Source organism: Eumetopias jubatus, unplaced genomic scaffold (genome assembly GCF_037043125.1).
Source record: "Eumetopias jubatus isolate StellerSeaLion01/CBP00866 unplaced genomic scaffold, mEumJub1_p1.0 scaffold_4, whole genome shotgun sequence".
NCBI classification, from domain to species: domain Eukaryota; kingdom Metazoa; phylum Chordata; class Mammalia; order Carnivora; family Otariidae; genus Eumetopias; species Eumetopias jubatus.
In genome coordinates, this window is record NW_028274810.1 from 3,593,288 (window position 1) to 3,615,830 (window position 22,543).

At 47.1% G+C, this 22,543-nt stretch overlaps 4 protein-coding genes across 4 annotated transcripts; 2 read left to right on the top strand and 2 right to left on the bottom strand.

The window, feature by feature from the left end:
• Positions 1–247: 247 nt before the first annotated feature.
• LOC148164460 (histone H2B type 2-E) lies at positions 248–1,269 on the bottom strand. Its single transcript, XM_088022296.1, has one exon. It carries the CDS (start codon positions 1,113–1,115, stop codon positions 735–737), a length of 381 nt encoding a protein of 126 aa, XP_087878422.1. The 5' UTR covers positions 1,116–1,269; the 3' UTR covers positions 248–734.
• A 129-nt stretch (positions 1,270–1,398) lies between these two features.
• On the top strand, positions 1,399–1,960 carry LOC148164461 (histone H2A type 2-A). The gene has a single exon (XM_088022297.1). The coding sequence runs from the start codon at positions 1,459–1,461 to the stop codon at positions 1,849–1,851; it is 393 nt and encodes a 130-aa protein (XP_087878423.1). The 5' UTR covers positions 1,399–1,458; the 3' UTR covers positions 1,852–1,960.
• An 841-nt stretch (positions 1,961–2,801) lies between these two features.
• On the top strand, positions 2,802–3,453 carry LOC148164462 (histone H3-like). The gene has a single exon (XM_088022914.1). It carries the CDS (start codon positions 2,802–2,804, stop codon positions 3,348–3,350), a length of 549 nt encoding a protein of 182 aa, XP_087879040.1. The 3' UTR covers positions 3,351–3,453.
• A 12,367-nt stretch (positions 3,454–15,820) lies between these two features.
• On the bottom strand, positions 15,821–18,886 carry LOC114197356 (histone H4). The gene has a single exon (XM_028088382.2). It carries the CDS (start codon positions 18,884–18,886, stop codon positions 18,428–18,430), a length of 459 nt encoding a protein of 152 aa, XP_027944183.2. The 3' UTR covers positions 15,821–18,427.
• Positions 18,887–22,543: the final 3,657 nt, after the last annotated feature.

The following is a 22,543-nucleotide window of genomic DNA, read 5'->3' on the forward strand; positions in this document are numbered from 1 at the left end:
CCTGCTTCCTTCCTTATCCAGATTGTAAAATAGCAAAACTACAACTATGGAGAATTGTGTAAATTCTCAACACCTGAGCAAAAACGGTTTATTGTAAATAAGTGGCCTTTTTATTATCTTATTCTAACAATTTAACGTCTCCAATTTGAACAGTAAGTACATACTGATTCCATGTACCTGAAAAGAATACCAAACTGGGACAGGGGAGGTATGTAAACTAGGAATTACGTCAACGACAGAATCAAGATACCGAGGGACACAGTAAAGGTTTACTAATACGTGACGGGCATGGTTTCAAAAGCACTGCTTTGCATTTTTACAAACACATATATCTTCCAGAGCAAGAAAAATGCAATTACAAAGTACAGATCCAATCTAATTGCTTTACAGTAAACACTCTTTAACACTAATTTCTACAATCTTGATTGAGACAAGTTGACTGCCACGCATCATTAACTGTTTCACTGTTAGAGCTGTTAGTTTTCAAAAAATACACATACTCTACCTAGCTCTCCACTATGCTAAAGAATCAGTTCCTTCTTGGGTTCCTTGCATGTCCTCCAAGGGAAAATGCTGACATCGACTAAGGAAATGAAATTAAGTGGTACTAAAAGAGAAGAAATTTTGAATAGAGAGAAAACAGCTTCTTTCACCGAGAAGGTGGGTGGCTCTGAAAAGAGCCTTTGGAGTGAAGCGACCGGCGACCCGTGCGAGCGCCGTGTCCCGGCAGGGACTCACTTGGAGCTGGTGTACTTGGTGACCGCCTTGGTGCCCTCGGACACGGCGTGCTTGGCCAGCTCGCCGGGCAGCAGCAGGCGCACGGCCGTCTGGATCTCCCGGGACGTGATGGTCGAGCGCTTGTTGTAATGCGCCAAGCGGGAGGCCTCGCCGGCGATGCGCTCGAAGATGTCGTTGACGAAGGAGTTCATGATGCCCATGGCCTTGGACGAGATGCCGGTGTCGGGGTGCACCTGCTTGAGCACCTTGTACACGTAGATGGAGTAACTCTCCTTGCGGCTGCGCTTGCGCTTCTTGCCGTCCTTCTTCTGGGCTTTGGTGACCGCTTTCTTGGAGCCCTTCTTGGGCGCGGGAGCGGATTTTGCCGGCTCGGGCATAGCGACAGACCAAGAACGGAGCAGAAACGCACGCAGCACAGCAAGGCCCAGACTACCGGAAGCGCCTCGGTACTTAAAGAGGCCGTAGGCAAATTAAGGCTCTGGTTACGCCGCGTCGTGATTCGCGATTTTTCGGCGGCGCTCGGGCGCGGGCGACGAGATTATGTAAATAAGCGGATTCTGGCCGAGCCACCCTATTGGCCGTCAGGACAAAGATCTGCTTGAGCCAATCGAAGTGCTCCGTAGACAATCCGGGTTCTGCCTATAAAAGGGTGAAGTGGGGCGCTCTGCGGCGACTTTTTCGGTCGTCAAGCGGGAGGTGTTGGCCGCGAGTGTCGCTGTCATGTCTGGTCGTGGCAAACAAGGAGGCAAGGCTCGTGCCAAGGCCAAGTCGCGCTCGTCCCGCGCTGGCCTGCAGTTCCCGGTGGGCCGGGTGCACCGCCTGCTGCGCAAGGGCAACTACGCCGAGCGGGTCGGGGCCGGCGCGCCGGTGTACATGGCGGCGGTGCTGGAGTACCTGACGGCGGAAATCCTGGAGCTGGCGGGGAACGCGGCCCGAGACAACAAGAAGACGCGCATCATCCCCCGCCACCTCCAGCTGGCCATCCGCAACGACGAGGAGCTGAACAAGCTGTTGGGCAAAGTCACCATCGCCCAGGGCGGCGTTCTGCCCAACATCCAGGCCGTGTTGCTCCCTAAGAAGACGGAGAGTCACCACAAGGCAAAGGGCAAGTGAGGCCGGTGTCCGCAAACCCCGCCAGCCCTGGTCTCGAAGGGGGCAACTGTGAAATCAAAGGCTCTTTTAAGAGCCACCCACTGCCTCAAATAAAGAGTTGTTAACAGTAGTCAGTCTTTTCTGTTCCGTCTTTGCCAAGTAGTAGGGCGAGCCCCCACGGAGGTGCGGCGTGTCGAGCCCCGAGCGCTCGGCCATCTTCGTTGTTTGGTAGAGGGGCCGAACCTCTTTGGGTGCAGCCACGGTCGATTGGGTCCTGTCCTGAGTAGTGTTAGGCGGCCCCCAGACTCCCGTCTCAGGAGTGGGTGCCGAGTGCGCCGCTCGCCGCGTTCCCGAGGCCTTTGCCCAACACACACGTGCGTCCCCAGCTAGCGGGGGAGCGGACAGTTTCCCGGGAGTGGGGCGGACCTGGTCCTTGGCTTAACGCAGTCGGCTGTCTTAGTCCAGTAAAAGAGAGGGACCGCCCTCGCAGCGGCGGTCCAGGTCCGCACTTCGGTTTCTGGAGGCGGGATCTGGCGGGCGGCGGGCGGCGGGCGGCGGGCGGCGGGCGGCGGGCGGCGGGCGGCGGGCGGGACAACTTTCCAATCTGAAAACTACCGGCAGGCGGGAAAAAAGATCCGTCAGACGAACGAGGGGGCTCCTCAAAGGTCACAAGGCGTTTTGGGGGACGGGGAGCAAACGCAAGATTGAGGTTGAATTGGGGAGACAGCGTGGGAAGGAAGGAAGGGGGTGCGGAGCGGTGTTCTACGGGGGCGAAAGGCCGAGGAGGAACAACATTCTGACACGGTTATGAACCCAAATGGGCCTCCCCCGCCGGCCGAAAAGAAAGGAAAAACAAGGTAGGGAAGACTGTTGGCCAACTGGAAAGTAGACTGAGCGAGGCGGGTGGGCGGGGGTAGGGAGGATTCTGCCCAAGCCAATGGGTGACGGCAGGGCGGGTGACGTCACGGCCAATGGACAGCCAGCGCGGGACTTTCAATTATTGTCCCGCCCAATCGGAAAAAGACGGTGCCTATAAAGGCTGGTGCGGCGGGCAGCGGCCGCGTCACTCTCGCTGCCGCTGCGCTGGTGAGCTGGTGTCTTGGTTCGCTATGGCTCGTACGAAACAGACCGCCCGCAAGTCGACCGGGGGCAAGGCCCCGCGCAAGCAGCTGGCCACTAAGGCGGCCCGCAAGAGCGCGCCGGCCACGGGCGGCGTGAAGAAGCCGCACCGCTACCGGCCGGGCACCGTGGCCCTGCGCGAGATCCGGCGCTACCAGAAGTCCACCGAGCTGCTGATCCGCAAGCTGCCGTTCCAGCGGCTGGTGCGCGAGATCGCGCAGGACTTCAAGACGGACCTGCGCTTCCAGAGCTCGGCCGTGATGGCGCTGCAGGAGGCGAGCGAGGCCTACCTGGTGGGGCTGTTCGAGGACACGAACCTGTGCGCCATCCACGCCAAGCGCGTCACCATCATGCCCAAGGACATCCAGCTGGCTCGCCGCATCCGCGGGGAGCGGGCTTAAAAGTGAGCGCCCGGCTCGAGCTTCCATCCTATCCATCCAAAGGCTCTTTTCAGAGCCACCCACGACAACACTCGGAAGAAGCTGTGCCACTTAGTCGTCTGTTCCTTCCCGGCGGACGCTTCCCTATCGCGGGAGGGTGGGGACATTAGGGCGGGGTCAAGCCGGGCGCTGCCCACGGGTAGCGTGAAGACCACGCGCCGGGTGGAGCGATACCCCGTTGGCTGGCTTCCTACTGCGGGGCGGCCGGGACCCCCAGTTGTGCTTCTGGGAGACGGCGGTGCCCGCTCGCTTTACTCTGGGCCCTTCGGAGTGGGGGCCCCGGGGGGGGGGGCGCGTCTTTACGCGCTCTACTGCGACCGGGGTTTGTAATCTCTAAGAAGGGGAGGGGCTTTCGGGCTCGAGAGGGGGCCGGGTCGGCGAGGAGTCCCTAGGGGGCCGGACGCTCGGGACTCTCCGTCCAGGGCAGGCCCGGGCGGGCTGTTTAGACCACGGGAAGCGCGGGCGCGCGGCGATGGCTGCGCGCGGGCGACCTCCACACCCTCGCCGGAAGTGGCCCCGAGAGGCGCGACGCTCCGGCTGCGGAGGGAAACCGCCACCTTCGTGTCGCCCGGCTTCTGCCGGGTCAAGTTCGGGATCCCCGAGCTTTGCCTGCGGGTTGGGTGTCAGTAAGGGCCCGGCTTCTCGGGTCCGCCCGATTTATTTAGCATGTGCCACTCATTCCCTTACTCCTTCCAGTTTGTCAAAAGTCCCTCGTGCGCCTGAGCGACTTTGCCAGAGGTCTTAAATCCTTGACATTCTCATTGTCCCCAATCTGGCCCCTCCCCCCTTTTCAATGCCAGTGAACCTTAAGGTAGGGAGTATGGGCGGCTCCAGGCAGGAATGGACTAGAGGACAAAGAGGGTCCGGCTTATGTAGCTCGGCACTCAGTTCTGACAGTCTCGTCAGAGCTGCCGCAGCGGGAAGATTCAAAGGCCGCCTTAAGCAAGGCCACTCCACGGGAGCTCTGCTGTCGGTACCGTTACCTGCTCAGTCCGCAGCCGACTCCTGTTCGTCCGGGAGAACAACCCCAGATGCAGAGACAGAAAGCTTGGTGCAGGTAGTAGAGAAGTTATCCAGCGGGGCGCGTGGGTGGCTTTGCGTATACCTAATTCCCACGTTTTTAGGCATAGGGTAACTCCCCATGCTCTACCTCTAAGCCTTACTTGTGATGGCGAGGGAGGCGGGAATGTGACTGACTAACCGCAGCTTGAGTGAGCTGGGCCTTCGTTGGTCCGTTCTCCGCATAGATCCATGGTAGTGAGACTCGCGTGTGTTGTGTGAAGGTCTCTAAAAGCTGCGACTGGCGTCTGGATTCTCTGTCCAGACTTATTGTTTTCTTCAGACACATGGGAACTCTTTTCGGGTATCTGAGAGGTTACTCAGAGAAAGGACAGAGGTGGGCTTCTGAAGGGAAGTTCTTGGGAAGAGAGAATAAAGAGGCAGAACATGGTCCTCCTGTAGGAGATGAAGTTCCCCACTATTAGGAAATAATGAGGGTGTGGGCCTTAGGGATGATTCTTGTACCATTTGGGAAGTGGAAGAGCAAGCCCTCTTGGTGGCATGGGACGGAGTCTTGCAGAGTCCCCTCCACAGAGCTCAGATGGAAAAGCTCTACAGGTCTTATGTATATGACACCTCTTTTTAAACTTAGTCACTTACTTGCCCTGGAATAGGCCAAGACTTGGGTTTTCTGTTTTGTCGCAGCACAGTGACAGGTTAAAAACATTCCAGTAAGAATTCACAAGGGAAAGAAAAGGAAAGGAAGGAAACCTAGTTTTTTGTTTTAAAGATTTTATTTATTTATTTGACAGAGGGGGAACACAAGCAGGGGGAGTGGGAGAGCAGGGATCAATGTGGGGCCCGATCCCAGGACCCCGGGATCATGACCTGAGCCAAAGGCAGACGCTTAACAACTGAAGCCACCCAGGCGCCCCATGAAATGTTTTTTAAAGCTTCTGTTGCCTCTCCTGAAATGTGTCAGCGGGAGACCAGTGTATTTTTTGTAGGGACTGTGGCCCCCTCCTCCAGGGTCACAGCAATCTCCAGAGCATGCCCCCAGGTTCCTAGTCAGACCATTATTCCCTGCTTAGGCCCTCAATGCAGGATAGATCCATGGTCCTGGGTCTGTACTCTCTGAGTTAAGAAGTAGTAACTTTTAGAGGTGTGGGGGGCACCACCTTTGCACCCATCATCTCATCCATCTATGGCAAACCTTTCAGGGACATAACAGGGCTTTCTGAGGTAGTCTGAGGCTCTCGGGTGTGGCTTGTTCAACATTTCAGGCCCAGGAGCGGCTGAACAGCCCCTAGAACCTGTGATGTTGGTTACAGGTGTCAGTCCTCTACATTCTATGTTTGCCCCCAGTATCACACTGCCTTAATTTACCAGTCAGAGCGCCTCTAACCTCCAAGAGGTCTCCCTGTCTGAACCTCAAAGGGAAATTTAGTGGCACTGTTGATAGGAATAGAAGAAAATCTTGTGTTCCTTTTAATGTAAAAGCCTCCCCTCCCAGCAATCTTTCAAATCTTTTGTTAGGAGACCAGCACAAACTGCTCACATCAATACAAAATAACAATTTAAAATTTTCACATTTAATAATTTCTATACTTGTCTACTCTTTTTTTTTAGATTTTATTATTTATCTGACGGAGAGACACAGAAAGGGAACACAAGCGGGGGCGGGGGGGGGAAGGGGGAAGGAGAAGCAGGCTTCCAGCTGAGTTGAGTTCCTCGTGGGGCCCAGTCCCAGGACCCTGGGATCATGACCTGAGCCCAAGGCAGACACTTAACCCAGGTGCCCCTTAATTGTCTACTCTTGGGTGAGAGTTAAAAGATAGTTAAGGACAAGGTAAATAAATGCTCTTCCTGTAATAATTAGCTTCTACATGACCAGCTGGGTTGTAGGAAAAGTCTACCTTGAACCTGTGTGTTTTTTGTTTTGTTTTGTTTTTTGTTTTTAAGATTTTGTTCATTTATTTGACAGAGCACAAGCAGGGGGAGAGGACGAGGGAGAGGGAGAAGCCAGCTCCCTGCTTAGTGGGAAGCATGATGCAGGACCCTGGGATAATGGCCTGAGCCAAAGGCATTTAACCGACTGAGCCCCCCGGGTGCCCCTGAACCTGGGATTTTTAAGAAGTGAAAACCAGTTTTCAGATTTAAATCTGCCTTAAGGTAGTGGGTGTGTGTGCATTTGTAGAGGTAAGCTCTGTGGTATGGCCCTGTTGACAGTACCTTTGCTTCCTTGGAAGAGGACTTGGCCTCTGGGTTCACAGCCTCTCCTGGTCATTCTTATCCTTCTGCACATCCCCATCTCAACCTTCTCATGTTCTCCTCCTCTTTCTCTGCCAGGCCCACCGATATTCCTGGGTTCATTCATGCTGACCTTAGTTTTTTCTTCCCTGAAACTCAAAGGAGATCATGGATTCCCTGCCTGCCATATCTCTACCTCCCCCAGGTGTTCCCAAATTGGTATCTTCCGCTGAGCCCCCTGTCTTGAGCTGTACACCAATATTTCTAACTGCTGGGTGGCCAGGTCCTTCTGGATAGGTAATAAGCACATCACACTCATTTCTAAAAGTGCATCATTTACTTCCCAAAGCTATTTTCCCCCTTCCATATTCCCTATCTTGCTGAAAGATACCTTCAGCCTCCAGTCTGTTCAGGGCAGAATTTCCTTCCTCTGGCCCTTTGTCCAGATTTCATGTTATCAAATCTACTTTCTGACTTTCAATACCATCACTCTTTCTCTATCCATCCAGGGCCCCTGTGTTAACTGAGTGCCCACCCACTCTGATCTGGAGGATTAAGCATTCAGGCTAGACTCTGCCCTGCCACTAAGCTTCCACTCTGTGTGAGAGCTATCTTTTTTGAAAAGCATTTTTTTGAGCCTGTCACTCTCATGTTTTAATTTTTTTCCACCTCCTTCCCATTCCCTTCAGGTTAAAGTCTACCTTCTTTTGCATGATGGTTCAGAGCAATGGAGGTTAATAACTAGTAGGGACTGTGCAGTTAGATGAACCCAAATTGATGGCCTTACCCCAATAACAGGTATGTGACTTCAGCAGGTAAATCTCTGTAGGCCTCGCTTTTCCAATTTGTAAATTGGGGACAATAGCATCCTGCTAATAGTGTTTTGGAAATATTAAAAGTGACAGTTCCTGTAAGGAACCTAGCACAGTGTCTGGTCCAGAATAAACATTCAGTTAATTTTAGCTACTCTATTAACAGTTATTAAATTTAAAAGATCCCAATAAGAATTAACATACATCTAGTTCCTGGCATTTCTCAGAGCCTTCCCAGCTTTCAGACACTCTGCCAGCCAAACAAGTAAGTTCTAGCCCCATAGAATATCTGCAATCCCCAAGTATACAATGGCTTCACACAATCCATTTCTTCTATCTAGAATTTTGTCTGTCTTCTCCTTTTTTGTAGCCCCAAGAACCCCTGCTCATTCTTCAAGATCTAGCCCTGTGTAGCCCCCCCTTCCCTTTCTCTTCTTCACCCTCATCTCCTTGGGCCCTCCTCCTTGCCTCTCCCTCCTGCTATACTTACACCCCTTCCTTTACCCTCAGCAGGAGGCCAGCAGCTTTGCTCAAGGTGAAGATCATCTTGTTTTCTCTCTTGTTCAGCCCTGTGGCATCAGCACCCAGGCCTGCCACAGGTGGTCAGGAAATGCTTGATGAGGGGCCTGCCCTTTGGCTCTTACATGAGAAAGTTGGGGACAAGATGCTCCAGCTCTTGGGGTCCTTGCCGTTTAGAGATCAAGAGCAGGTCTGAACTGGACCTCTGCAAAGAACTTTCAAGGTCGTTGGGGGGTGTCTTGAAACATGGGAGCAAGAAACTGCCCGTGAGCAGAGTATCTGGAAAACCTGTTCCTGGTGATAGTAACTGAGAAAAGAGTTTAGTACAGGGCTATACTCCCAGCAGCAGCCCCAATCTGTTGCTGAATGCAGATGATCTGGGGAGGAATGTCTCTCTTTATATCCCCCAAAGACCTCAGATTTAGCCCTGCTGATCAGATTTTTGGGGGATGTGGTGGGGGATGAGGAGCAGGCCGTAAAGTGCACATAGGGAGAGCTGGGAGGATGCAGGACGGCGGAGGAGAGAAGGGGTAAGGGGCGAGGTCCAGGGCGCTTGCTGCTTTGAACTGGGGCTGAAGCCTCAGGCCCTTTGTGGGTAGGACCAGGGCTCCTGATCCCTAACCAGGGAAAGGCTCCAAACAGATAAGACTGGGATCTCCATTTCCTCCTGTGTAAAGCAGGATCATAATTGCACCCAAAGCAGGAATATTGTGAGGATGAAAAGAGACGATACGGTCCACACAAAATGCTTGGAACAGAGCCTTACATGTGGTCATAAACCAGCATTAATAGTATCATTAACATCGAGAATGTAAGTATTAGTGACAAAGAGTAATCAATTAATATGAATTGATGTAAGTCCAAGTTACAACCATGTCCAGTCACAATCATGACACACATAAAAATTGATGAATAATTGTAAATACACGACCAGCTTCTAGACTGTGTGGCTCATGCAGTAATAATATCCAGGTCCAGGTTCCTAGACGGCTTATCACTCATCTTTCACTCACCTCTCATTCAATTTCACAATAACCCTGGGAGGGAGGAAGGGCTTTTTTTTTCCTTTTTTAAGATTTTATTTATTTATTTGTCAGAGAGAGAGAGTGTGCACAAGCAGGGGGAGCTTCGGGCAGAGGGAGAAGCAGGCTCCCCGCTGAGCAAGGAGCCCGAGGCAGGGCTCGATCCCAGGACCCTGGGATCAGGACCTGAGCCGAAGGCAGACGCTTAACCGAGTATGCCACCCAGGCGTTTCTGGTTCCTGTTTTCTAAATCAATTTTACCACCTGCTAATGGGTTACAACCTGGAACTGAAAACCACTGCAATAGAGAAAATTATGAAGAACAAAGTAAAATCATCACTGAAATGAAAAATTGTTATTATTTTGTTTAGCAGGAATCCCAGCATCTCTTCATGCCTGGAAACACGTGTATGAGTTTGCAGCATTTATGGGAATCAGTTTTTCAGGCTGTGTGAGGAGCCATGCACTATTATGGAAGGCATGCTGTGGCAGGTGGCAGAGAAGGTTCAGATGAGTTCTCCAGAAGCTCAGAGGGAAAGGTCACTTCTAACAGAGGGAATCATGGAGCTCTTCCTGTAGGAGAATTTGGGCTGAGGTAGGGAGTCTAATCCAGGCAGAGGAACCAGAAAAACACAAGGAGAACTGTGAGAAGTGGCCGGTCCACAGGGTGAGCCAAGGCCAGGAATGGGAAATGACTTTTCAGTGGTGGAAACTTTGAGGCCAGCTTCTTGGGGTTCTTCTTGGGGGTCAGCATGCCGACCTGGGGAGGGGTAAATTTTATTCTGTAAACAGCGTAGGGGAAAGGATTACAGAAGAGGAAGAAAAATATTTAACATATGTGTAGAGATGCTCAGAAATATTAGTAATCAGGGGCACTTGGGTGGCTCAGTTGGTTAAGTGTCTGACTCTTGACTTTGGCTCAGGTCATAACCTCAGGGTCATGAGATGGAGCCCTCTGTCAGGCTCACACTGGGCATGGAGCCTGCTTAAGATTGTCCCTCCCTCTGCCCCTCCCCCCCGCCGCAACTTGTGCACACGCACGCTCTCTCTCTCAAAAAAATATAAATATTTATATCACAGAAAGGCATATTAAAGCAATAGGAGATGTCACTTTACTCTGGATACTCTGGGAAATATTGGAAAGCTGAATAATGCCAAGGGTTAGCCAGGATGGTTGGCTTTGATGGTTGGTGCCCTACTGGTGGGGTGTGGACTAGGGCAGCCATTCTGAAGAGCAGTCTGGTGCTTCTTGGGCCAATTAGGGCCACACATGCTAGGAACCAACAATTCTGTTTTTGAATATTTATTCAAAAATTCTCACACAGGCCTATCAGGGCACATGACAAGGATGATGGGACATTAGAAACAATGTGGGCATTTGTCACTGGGAGAGTAGATGGAGAAAGTGTGGGGGATTCACTCCATGGAGGACTCTGCAGCAGGAAGAGACAGTGGATTAAATGGACACATAACAAGGACATATCTTAAAAACATAGTTCTGAGGGAAATAAGATAACAAATGGAATTTGATGGAAAACAATACTATTTATGTAAATTCAAATACATCAATATATTTTGTAATCATGCATAGAAACAAAAAGATACTTTAAACATAGTAGAATGGTTTTCTATGTGGAGTGAAGGAAAGTTCAGGAAATGAGGATAAAAGAGAACAAGGAAAGGGAGTGAAGCCAATAGAGGGTAGTGCCTTAAGCAGGTGGGTCACAGAATCAGAGCTGTGTGGAAAGAAGGTCAATCTGGGGTGAAGGTACAAAAGGAGTGAGGGGTGAGCAGCGCCCAAGGCAGGAGACCAGAGGCCACATGGACATAGCAGATGAGGGGTGCTGAGGATGAGAACTAGGAAACCAGCCACAGCAACGGAGCGGAGGGAAAGTTTTGTCATTTTTACATGTAGAAGATTGCCTGAGCCTGGACGGAGGAAGGGACAGAGAAGGTTGTAGTGGCAAAAAGTAATCAGAGATATCTCGAGACCTTCCCGCCTGAGTGACTAGGAGGATCGTGCCACCTTCACAGGAACAGGCAGCCTGGGAGGGGGCGCCGCTGAGGGGTGCGTGTCAAGCCCCATGGGGCCAGAGCTGTAGTAGGGCAGGGGCAAGTAGCCGTGTCCTCCAGGCAGCTGGGAATGTGGATCTGGACGTAGATCTAGAGACCCAGCTGGATTCTCTCATCTGCCCTTAGGAGCTAGAGAAACACTTGGGAGGTCCTGAGGAGAGCTTATAAAGAGATGGCCCACTCAGGAACCAAACTGAGGGTTGCTGGAGTGGTTGGGGGTGGGAGGGATGGGGTGGCTGGGTGATAGACATTGGGGAGGGTATGTGCTATGTTGAGCGCTGTGAATTGTGCAAGACTGATGAATCATAGATCTGTACTCCTGAAACAAGTAATACATTATATGTTAATTAAAAAAGAGAGAGAGAGAGATGGCCCAAAGGACAGGCCTCTTAGGAACATCTACACCACTTAGGGATGTGGTGGGGAATGGAAGCTGGCATCAAGTTTTGTCCTGAAACCAGAGGAAAAATATAATGAGAAAATTGGACAGGATGGGGTCCTTTCCATCATCAATATTGTATGGTTTTATTAAATGAATATGGCAAATGTATTAAGATCCTCATATTATTTGTGCTGTGAAAATCTTAGACAAATATTGTAAGATTCAGGAGCACCACAGTGCTCAATAGTATCAGAGAATGCCAAGCTACTGAAGCTGCATAAACATCAGTTTCTGGCTTTGTAAAATAAGGATATTATTTACTTTGTGGGGTTGTTCTGAAGATTTGAAATGGTACATAGTAGATATTCAATAGATGGGAACTATTATTCATTCTTTTCTTTAACAATTAAATCAAAGAGAGGTATCAAAATTCCGCCCAAATGCCCCCCCTGAAATTTGGAGAAACCAGAGGTTTCCATGCCTCCTGCCATCACCATCTCTTTTTCCACTATATTCTTCAGGCCTGCTAGCCCCAGGGCCCTCTATGGCTTATAACAGCCTCTTAACTGGTTTCAGTTTCTCATTCTCTGCCCCCTTCAATCCAGCTTGCATCCATAAAGATCCCTCTCAACTTGCCCAGAATCAACCCAGATCTCTAGGCTTTATTCTTTTGAGTCTAATCTCCTCTGCCTGGTCTCAAGTTTCTCCAAGATTCAGCTCTTTAGGGTATGGCTAGCTGTGGTACAATAAGAAATATATATTTGGGCTTTGTCCCAGTTAATCTCTCTCTCTCATTCTATATAAACTCTGTATAAACTTCTTCTGTCTCAATCTGCCTCATTCTTATTAAATGATGCAACAGTTTTTCATTTAATGGATGTTTCTTATTTACTCAGATTCATTTTAGTGGATATTTAGGTATTTTCCTGATTTTTACCACTAAAAACACTGCTGCAACTTACTATCCTTATACATAGAACTTGGAGTACATTTTTCAGTAATTTTGATAGTTATTGCTAAATTGTCTTCCAAAAGTTTTGGTACAACTGACTCTGGACATCGGCAAACTTTTAAATTTGGCTGGTTTGTTATTTGGTTCTGAATCTCACAGTCCCTCTCGGACATCTGGATGAATAAAAAGTTAGGTGTTTCCTGATCTTGCAAACTTTGTTAAGACAGCAGGTCCTCTCCAGCCTATCAGGGCCCCTGCTCAGAACTAAACTTTGAGCAATAAATAAATAAATAAATAAATATAAACTTTGAGCTTATGAGTAAGTTTTCCTCAGCCAGGTTTTGATTTTGGGTTTCTGTTTCTTTGATTGATCTTTTTCCCTTCCTCTCTTCCTTTGCTACTTGGTTTTTGTGTTAAATGTTTGAGAGGTTATTGTTACACTCCATCTGATTGCACTGCAAAGCCGTAGAAAAGGAAATGAAACGTTGGTGGCCACTCAGGTCATCAGGATGACCTCCTGGGCCCTGGCTCACCATATTCCAGCCTGGTTCTTGGCTCTGTAGGCTCAGAAATTTCATTTTGTTGGTAGGCTGGGGGTGGTGGGTTCTAGGACTTAGATCCCACTGACCAAACTCTGAAGGGACAAATGCATAAACCCTAATAATATTATCATTAATAGGTAGTAGCATTTAGTGAGTGCCAGTCCTAGTGCTAACTGCTTCGTAAATATTAATACATGTTTATCCACATAATACCCTGACATGGAAGGTATTCTTTTCCTCCTAATGCTACTAATAAAGAAAACGAGGTCCAGAGATTAAGGAATTTCTCCAAGGTTTCACTATTAGTAAATGGTGAAGTTAAGATCCTAACCTGAATAGTCTGGTTCTAGAAATCATGCTCTTAATTTCCAATGAGAAGTGTAACTGATTCACTCATTAGCTCCCTGCAGGCAAACCTAAACAGGAAGCCAAACTACAGTCAGAAAGTTGGGGAGGAGCATGGAGGCAGGTGACCTCAGTGGCTGCCATTATTCGGTCGGGATGCTGTTTCACTCTAAAGGTTGCCTTATTGCAGAAACTGGATATGCTCCCTAGAGTCAGGATCCCATCTGCCTTGGAGGGTATCTGGATGGTCACAATGCCATGTTATGTCTCACCACCCCCCCGCCCACCCCTTTTTTCCAGACCTCTTCTATAATATAGTTGTTGTGGTAAGAAATTACTTCGCTGTAATCTTGGCTTCCCGCTCTATCACCAGACAAGCAATCCCAGAGTTCACTGAACACAAAGCCTCATGGGCCACATGAAGACAAATATATCAAATCACACAGTTAATTGAATCCATTTAACATACAACAAGGAGGAAGGGGAAAGTGATGGGAGAGGTTAACACACTGAGAAGAGGGTGCAGTGATGGCGGAAGCACCACACAGTGTCCAACCTTGACTTACACAATCTGTCTGGCTCCATCTGCTGCATCCAGTCTTCCCTACCGGTGCTGCAGGTGAAAGGATTACAGCTGAGCAGGAGCGAGGAGGCTCAGCAAGTGGAAGGTGCCTGAAGCTAATTTATGCTCACTCGATCACTAATAACCTGCAGAATAGCTATGGATTTCCCTGTGTGTGGCAGGCAGAGGACATACTGAGCCACAGTAGGTCTCACCAATGGATGGCTGATTTAAGACTTGAATACTAGGTACGTCATATACCTCATGAATATTCAGCATGGTTCTTGGCCCTTCCTAGATCTATGTTTACCACACATACTCTACTTAATTTCTGTTAACATATCTCAGAAGCTTATTATCTTTTATCTTATTATTATCTACGATTAGTTTCTTCTCTCTTATTTCTCTTACTTTCTGTAGAAGAATTGAATATTCTTTTTTTGAGAAGGAGAGGGTTGGCGGAAGGGGGCGAGTGAGTCTTAACCAGGCTCCATGCCCAGTGCAGAGCCCAAAGTGGGGCCCGATCTCACAACCCTAAGATCATGACCTGAATGAAAATCAAGAGTCAGACGCTTATCTGACTGAGCCACCCAGGCGCCCCAAGAATGGAATATTCTTAAATAATACATTTAACACATTATAACAGTCAACTCAGCTGGGGAATCTATCAGATTCTTTAAGATGGCTACATTTTTCTGGTTTAATCCTGAAAAATATGGCCCTGCCCACCTGTTCATACCTCATCTTTACCCACTGTCTACTGTCCTCTCGAAATTTTGGCTACACTGACTTCCCTCCCCACTCATTTTGGAGCATGTACAAACTAGATGGGGTGAAATAGGCAATAAATACACCAACTTTAGTTTCTTTTTGTTACCTCAGGGCTTTAATCTTTCATATAGATCTCCTTTGATCCTGAAAACGTTCCTGTAAGACAGGAATTCTCAGTGACACTAAAGATGAAAAAACAGAACTTTGGCAAAGCTAAGATTTGTCATGGTTCATATGGCCCAGATTATCTACCTATCTATCATTTATCTTCTTTCGTCTATCATCTATCCATCTATCATCTATCATCTATCCATCTATCATCTATCATCCATCGTCTATCCATCTATCATCCATCATCCATCATCTATCCATCCATCATCCATCATCTATTATCTATCCATCTTGTGATTGTTTGGGGGGAAATTATACATGCTTATTTTAAGAAATTCAAGCAATTCAGAAATGTTCAACAAATATAACAAAACCAACACCAAGAAATCATTCTAAAATTTTTATAAACCTTCCTGGTAATTCTCCATACAGCCATACATATTTATATATTCTAGTAACATTCTGTGCAAAAGATAGTTCAGTTTTTTGGCTCAAGTAGAGAAATAATATGTTCATCAATAGCTAGAATAGGAAGTACGGAGAGAAAGGTTTCCAAGAAAGAAAGAATGTAGTGAAAGATGACTCAGGAGCAGCGAGCCTAGGTTTCTGGGAGGATAATGCAGCTATTCTGACAAGTAGGGAGCCTGGAAAGGGAAGGTAAGACTTCAGACTGGTCCATTGTGAGGTTTAATTAGCCGGCGGAACACTCACATCCCTCTGCTTCCATGTGGAAGTAGACCTGCAGACTGGATTCTATAATCATTGATATATATTCTAGTGGAAGTCCCGAAATCACCCAGGGAGGGGACAGATGGCAGCCAGGGCTGGTTCGAAGAGAGCATCTGCGTCACTCAGGGGTGGAAATGAGAAATAGCTTATCTTGTTGGAAATTAAAGAAATTAAATAGCAATATATTCCTTACTGTTACAGATGGTTAAGAACAATAACAAAAAGCCATTTATTAATGAAAAAAGATGCAGAATGTATTCTGTAATTTGGCAATATTCAGAGGCTGGATACAGCTAATAGAAGATTCAGTTATGCCATATAATAGGATCTAGTGAAGGAGACAAGATGAGAACAAGGATCACTATTTTTTTTAAAGATTTTATTTATTTATTTGAGAGCGAGCACAAGCCTGGGGGAGAGAGGAGCAGTGGGAGAAGCAGACTCCCAGCTGGAGCAGGGAGCCCCACACAGGACCCGATCCCAGGACCCTGGGATCACGACCTGAGTCAAAGGCAGACGCTTAATCAAATGAGCCACCCAGGCACCCCAACAAGGATCACTATTAAAATCACTGTAAATAAGATGCATAATTAATAGGCAAAGGACCATAGCTTAAAGAAACTTGAGAAGAAAAAAGAAACACATCCATTGGTTACAAAATTCAATACTATTAAAACACAAACCAATATTATTTAGGAAAACAAGCTGACTACACTTTTCATTCATACATCTTTTATGTTTGTCTCAAATGCTTTGAGGAAATAAGCTGTTTTACCTTTTCCTTCTGTAATATTTTGCACTACAGAAAATTTACTAGGATCATTCATCTAGTATTTTGTGTGTGTGTGTGTGTGTGTGTGTGTGTGTGTGTGTTTCCATTCAAAGCAAGCAAAATTTAACATTTGGGTAAACAAATTAGGGCAATATATATTCAGATTTAAATACTTTAGTTTCATTTAAAGAAAAACTGTTAACATAGACCAGTGGTTCTCAAACTGGGTATCATAATCACATGGAGGGTTTGTTAAAACACAAATTGCTAGGACATACTCCCTAGAATTTCTCATTCAGCAAGTCTGGCGCGGATCCAAGATTTTGCGTCTCTAACAAGTTCCCAGGTGATCTGATGTTCCTAGATTAGCGACTACACTTTTGAGAATCACACTTTGAGAACCGCTAGTTTAGACAAAGGACATGTTCCCTACCCCCTTCCATTATTAAGTTCTTTGAACTTTTGCTATCTCCTCCCCCAGAGTAGTTCAGTGAGGATCAGATATATTCAATCTTCATTGCCTTTAAAATTAACAAACAAACAAAAACACAGTGATACTTGCCACAAGCCCCACCTCCATAGCCAAGATTTCCCATCTCCCAGCAGCCAGTGACTTTTGTAGTGTTAGGACTCCCATGGTAATTATTGTCTACACTTCTCATCCTACTGAACCGGTGCTACGTGTGCTATTCCACCATTTATGTAAGGATAATATGTATTTTGTGTATTTTTCCTCCCCATTCTGATAAGCTCTGAGAGGGCAAATCTCTCATTCTTTGGCATTCTGGCACCTCCCCATTCTGATAAACCCTGAGAGGGCAAATCTCTCATTCTTTGGCATTCTGGCATCTCCATATGTAAGGATAATATGTATTTTATGTATTTTTCCTCCCCATTCTGATAAGCTCTGAGAGGACAAATCTCTCATTCTTTGGCATTCTGGCTAAATGTTTTACACCTGGTTCACTTTCAAGTGTTTGTCGCTAATGAGAGCAAACAAGTGTGGAGACCAATAAAGAGCTAGCTCATCTCTGGGGAGCTGACATAGTATTTCTTCTCTCAATGACATACATAGCCAAATTTATCTGTAAGACTATAAGCCTAGAATGCTGAAAAAAATTTCTACTTGCAAATATAATAGCTACAAAACTATAATTAGGTTTAAGGATAAGCAAAGTGGACCTACCTACCACATTTCGATCCAAAGCAGGACAATTTGAAGTGGTAGTGCAGAGAATGGCTTACCGTGTTCTTAACCCCACTAATCTAGAACAAGTTGCTTTGTCAAAAATTGTGCTTTCTGTATTGATGGGTATATTCCTAGAGGTGTCTACAACAGGCCCTAACAGAAAAAGTCACATACCTGAATTAACTGTTTCCGGAAGACTTGCTTCCACGATGTTAAATTATATAGTTTGCTTGGCCTTTATAGAAGATGCATCTGTATCTTTGCAATGTTTTCACTGAAATAGTTATCTTTTAAATTCTCCCTTAGATACAGCATTTAAAAAAAGTACTCAGCAGATAATATGCCAAGCTTGTTTTAAAACTGCACTAATGAGCTCATCTGTTCTAGTAACCCAGATTTCTCTTGATTTTTGGATGGTTGATGACTGGACTTGTGCTCTCGCACCGTTTGGGTAAGAACAGATTACAAAACACCGTCCAATATGAAGAGGGCCCCTGAGCCACCTAGTCCCCACCCTCTTGCTGTAGAGGTAGAAAGTGAAACCCAATAGTTGACTTGAAGCTTCAAACCATCCAACGGCGTAACGGGCATCTCTGGATTGCAGGCCAGTAGGCTGCCTTCCCCTTGCCCAAGCGAACGTAGCGGAACTAGAGACGAAGACGCGACCTTACCCTTCTGCTTCGCGGATCTCTACTTTCCCCAGCCCAGCAGTCACAAATGACAGCGTACCCAGAAGTAAACGTTAATACTTAGATCCGGAACCTTTTAGGACTTAAAAACCAAAACGGAGCCCAAGAAATAAAAGGAAGTTTAGTGAACGACTATGGGTTCAGGGTGGTTAGCGCTTCAGGGACCATTACCTCCCACTAAGCCTGACCCGGCTCTAGCACCAACTCCCAAAAGCAAGGGCCCCCAAACCCTACCCAAACGTCCAGCTCTTCTGAAGACAAGATGGTTGGCCCTAAAAAGGGCCGTTAGCGTAGATACACGTAGAGCTGAAGCGGCAGCTTAGCCTCCGAAGCCATACAGGGTGCGTCCCTGTCGCTTGAGGGCATACACCACGTCCATAGCGGTAACCGTCTTGCGCTTGGCGTGCTCGGTGTAGGTGACCGCGTCCCGAATGACGTTCTCTAAGAACACCTTGAGCACACCGCGAGTCTCCTCGTAAATGAGGCCGGAGATCCGCTTGACTCCTCCACGCCGAGCGAGGCGTCGGATGGCCGGCTTAGTAATGCCTTGGATGTTATCCCTCAAGACTTTGCGGTGGCGTTTAGCACCACCCTTACCCAAGCCCTTGCCACCCTTACCTCTTCCTGACATAGCGACTGCAGCCCGAATACACGACCTCCAGAGCGGGTAGGGCGGCTTTCCCTTTAATATACAAGAGTGCCGGACCAGATTGAGAACAGAAAGCGCGCGGCGGGACGCCCGCCCTAAATTGTCCCCGCCCGCTCGGCATTGCGTCATTTCTTCTGTGCCGGGTCCCTAGCCCTGCTTCCTCGCTCCCCACGGCTCCCCCTAACGGGCTCTTGAAAAAAAAACCTATTGGCCATCGTCCCCGGGAGAGCACAGATCCCAAGGCCAGGCTTCCGGGGGCCGCAACCGTTTTCGCCTTTGTCTCTCTCCGTTTGTGGACTCCTCCAGGGCATAACATGTAGGCTGAGAAAGGTCCTTCTGGTGGGAGAAGACGAAAGGAAGAGCAAAGGGAGTCGAGAGACGGGGAGGAGAAGACGGCGCCAGCGCCGGCTCTAACCCCGACTAGAGGAGCACCGGCTTCCGAAGCACGGTTACAGAAAACTGCAACAAAGCCGGTCCGACGCTCGGCCGACCTAGAAGGCCACGAGCAGAGCAGCCGCACCTGGGGTGTGTGCGGAGTGGGCGGAGGGAGACGGCCGCCGTAATTTCTGAGTCTAGTCTGTTCTGTTAATGGGGGGCTTGGGATTTCACCTCACCCTGGAGAAATCAGGTCTTAGGAAAACTGGTTTTCTCTATCTGCAAGCCTTCTCGTGGAGGTCAGTGGATCCAATGCACCGTCCTCCAAAGCTCTCTGCCGAAAGAAGCAACATATACAGAAAGAGAACAAAGGTGTTCTGTATCTGTTTCTACAGATCCTCTAAAATCGACCCCTGCTTTCAGCCAGAAATCAGTGACCAAACTGTGTCCCCCATGGACGCCCCACGTGGAGCCAGCAAACTGCTGAATTGCGTTTCGCAAGGGGGAAATCTCCATTTTGAAAAACATTACCAGAAACTGCCCTATGAAGTTGGTTGGGGTCCTTTAGTGATAGCATGTCTGTTACTTTACCAGGGCCTTCTGTAAGGAGAATCTATCAGAGGATGTGGTTTTTGCATCAGAAAGAATTATCTCTTTTTTCTGAGGGAGGTATACTGTCTTAAATCTTTCATGGCTTTTTCCTCTCCTGGCTCTATCTTCTATATGCTAATGAGTCCCAATATTATATCTTTACCCAGACTTCTAGGCTCCAGACGTAGAGATCCTCCTGGGTTGTTCTTTAGTCGTTTTAGACTCAAATATCTCAAAATGCTTAAACTTCAAAGCTCCAAGGTGTGACTCTAATGGGGGCTGAAGGAATTCATTCTCTTCCTTCTTCCGCAGCCATAAACCTTGTTCTTTGCTCATTGAATGGTGCCACCATGCATCACTTGCCTAAACCAACACCCTGGGATTCACAATAGATGATTACAAAAATTAAATGAAAGGAATGTTGAGAAAGAAGGTATCTTTAAAAAATAGGCTCTTTCTCTTTCTTTCTTTCTTTCTTTCTTTTTCTTTCTTTTCTTTTTCTCTTTCTTTCTCTTTTTCCCCAGACAGGCTGTATATTAGTTGAATTGTGAGCATTCTGTTCTAATTTCCCCCATAAACAAGAGATAGTAAGTGTCATACATGTCACATCTGTGGCCTGAGCTTAAAACAACGAGAACAACAACAAAAACCAAGTGATTTACCTTTCTCATGGAAAATTTTCTGAGCTGCTTTTAGGTGGAAAGGGGGAGGTCAGAGAGCACCTCCTATATTTGTTGTTTCTCAAGTAACTTCAGCTCAAAATAATATACCAAAGTGGCATATTTGGGGGTGGTATTTTCTGAACCCCTGCAAACTGAAATCTGCTGTAGAGGAGGCAAAATTTCACCACTACCCATTTTGAGTTTTTGGCTGGGCCTGATAATTAACACAAGACAGATTAACAGGAGAAAAGCATAGAAGCTTATTTACTCTGAGTTTTATTTGCCATTGGAGCCCTCATAAGGAAATGAAGACCCACAGAAGCAGTTAGAGTTGACTGCTTATAGACTGAATTGGATAGAGTAGTAAATCATGAAAATGTCACAAGACAGAAGGGCTTTGGCTAGGACAGTTAATGGTGGAAAAATAACTAGGAAGGTAAGGGTTAGTTTAACAAAGGTTTCTTTGTGCAAATTTCTCTTGGCTTCCACTCCCCATCCTCAGCGAAAAGAATGTTATTTTCCTCCTGGTATAGGGAAAACATCTTCCATATGGGGGTTCTGTCTCCTGTTTTTAGGAAACAGAGGTCAGAGCACACTTCTTCCTCCTGCTGTTTTTCAAGTGCCTTTAGCTCAAAATAATCCCTGTGCCAAATGGCATAATTTAGGGATGGCATATTCTACCACTGATAGGATTTGGGACATGCTACCCCAAAATATGGCACCTTGGCATATTAAATATTTTAATCTTGAGAAAGGGACATAAGCAGGAAGTTTACTCTAACCTTCCCCCCAAAGCCTTCCCCCTTGAAACAGGTCATAAAACTTCTTGTGCCTTCTCTATATGACTAGAGGGATAGATGAGGAGGAAAGGAGTATCTTTATCTCTAAAGACAAAGGGACCTACAGAAGAATCCTAACAAACAGGCCCTGGCTTATAAGACTTAACCGCATACTCCTTAACCTACTGCATTTTACAGGAGACAGGAGTGCCCACACTTCATCACACCTACCATAAAAATACTCAGGTCAAACTGTTTCTTTGGATCTTCATTTCCTTATGAAGTTTCTGCATCACATAAAACTTATATTCAGTAAATTTGTGTGCTCTTCCGCTGTTGTTCTGTCTTTGTTGGTTTAATTTTCACACCCAGCCAGGGACCCTAAGAGGACTGAGGAAAACTTTTTCCTCCCCTATGCCACCCTTCATTGTACGGGACAAGGAATAGTGTTAAGGTAAAAGGGGGAAGTTTTTATCCAATGAGCAAGTCGTTGAGGGAATGACTTTATCTCAGAATGAAGTTAAAGAAGCTCAAAAGCCCCCTGCTTCTGAATTTGGTCCAGTGCTATTGGTCACTTAAGATGAAAGGCAATCATTTCATTCATATGTGGAGTTTAAGAAAACAAAAGAACGAAGAAAGAAAAGAGAGCGAGATAAACCTAACACAGACTCTTAAAAGAAGAAACTGAAGGTGACCAGAAGGGGGTGGGGCTGGGTGAAGGAGGTAAAGGGGATTAAGAGGGCACTCACCTTGATGGGCACCGAGCAGTGTATGCAAGTGGTGAACCGCTATACTGTACACCTGAAACGAATATAACACTGTAGGTTAAACTGCACTGGAATTAAAACTTAAGCATTAAAAAAAAAGAAGAAGAAGATGAAAGGCAATCAGGTACATGGCCTGCCCAACCCACAAACCAGAGATCCAGTCTCATCTTGAGGGTATTTGAAGCCTCGGGGGTGCCTGCAGTCAGAGACTGAACAGAAACTGTCTTCCCGGAACATATAATTTAGTCCATTACTTTTACATTAAAAACAAACACATGCGCATACAAAACATTATATTTTTCTTTTAGCTGCTTATTTCCTGTGGCAAATGTTAAGCTGCGTTCATGTGCTCTTCCCCCCCCCCCGACCCCCCAGCACTAAATAATGAAACTTCAGGGCTCAATCTGGAAACTGCAGATCTTATTATTTCTAGTGAAGAAAACTCAGAGATATTAGTAGGAGAAAAATACTCCCTTTTCCCCACAGCAGCAGCAAAGCAGAGGTTCTTCTGCATTATCAATTTACTTCTGATAGAGGAGTGTATTGAGAACCTTCACAGAAGCACTCTATTGTCCAATGTGGAGACTAGGTGAAATCAAATGATTATGGATC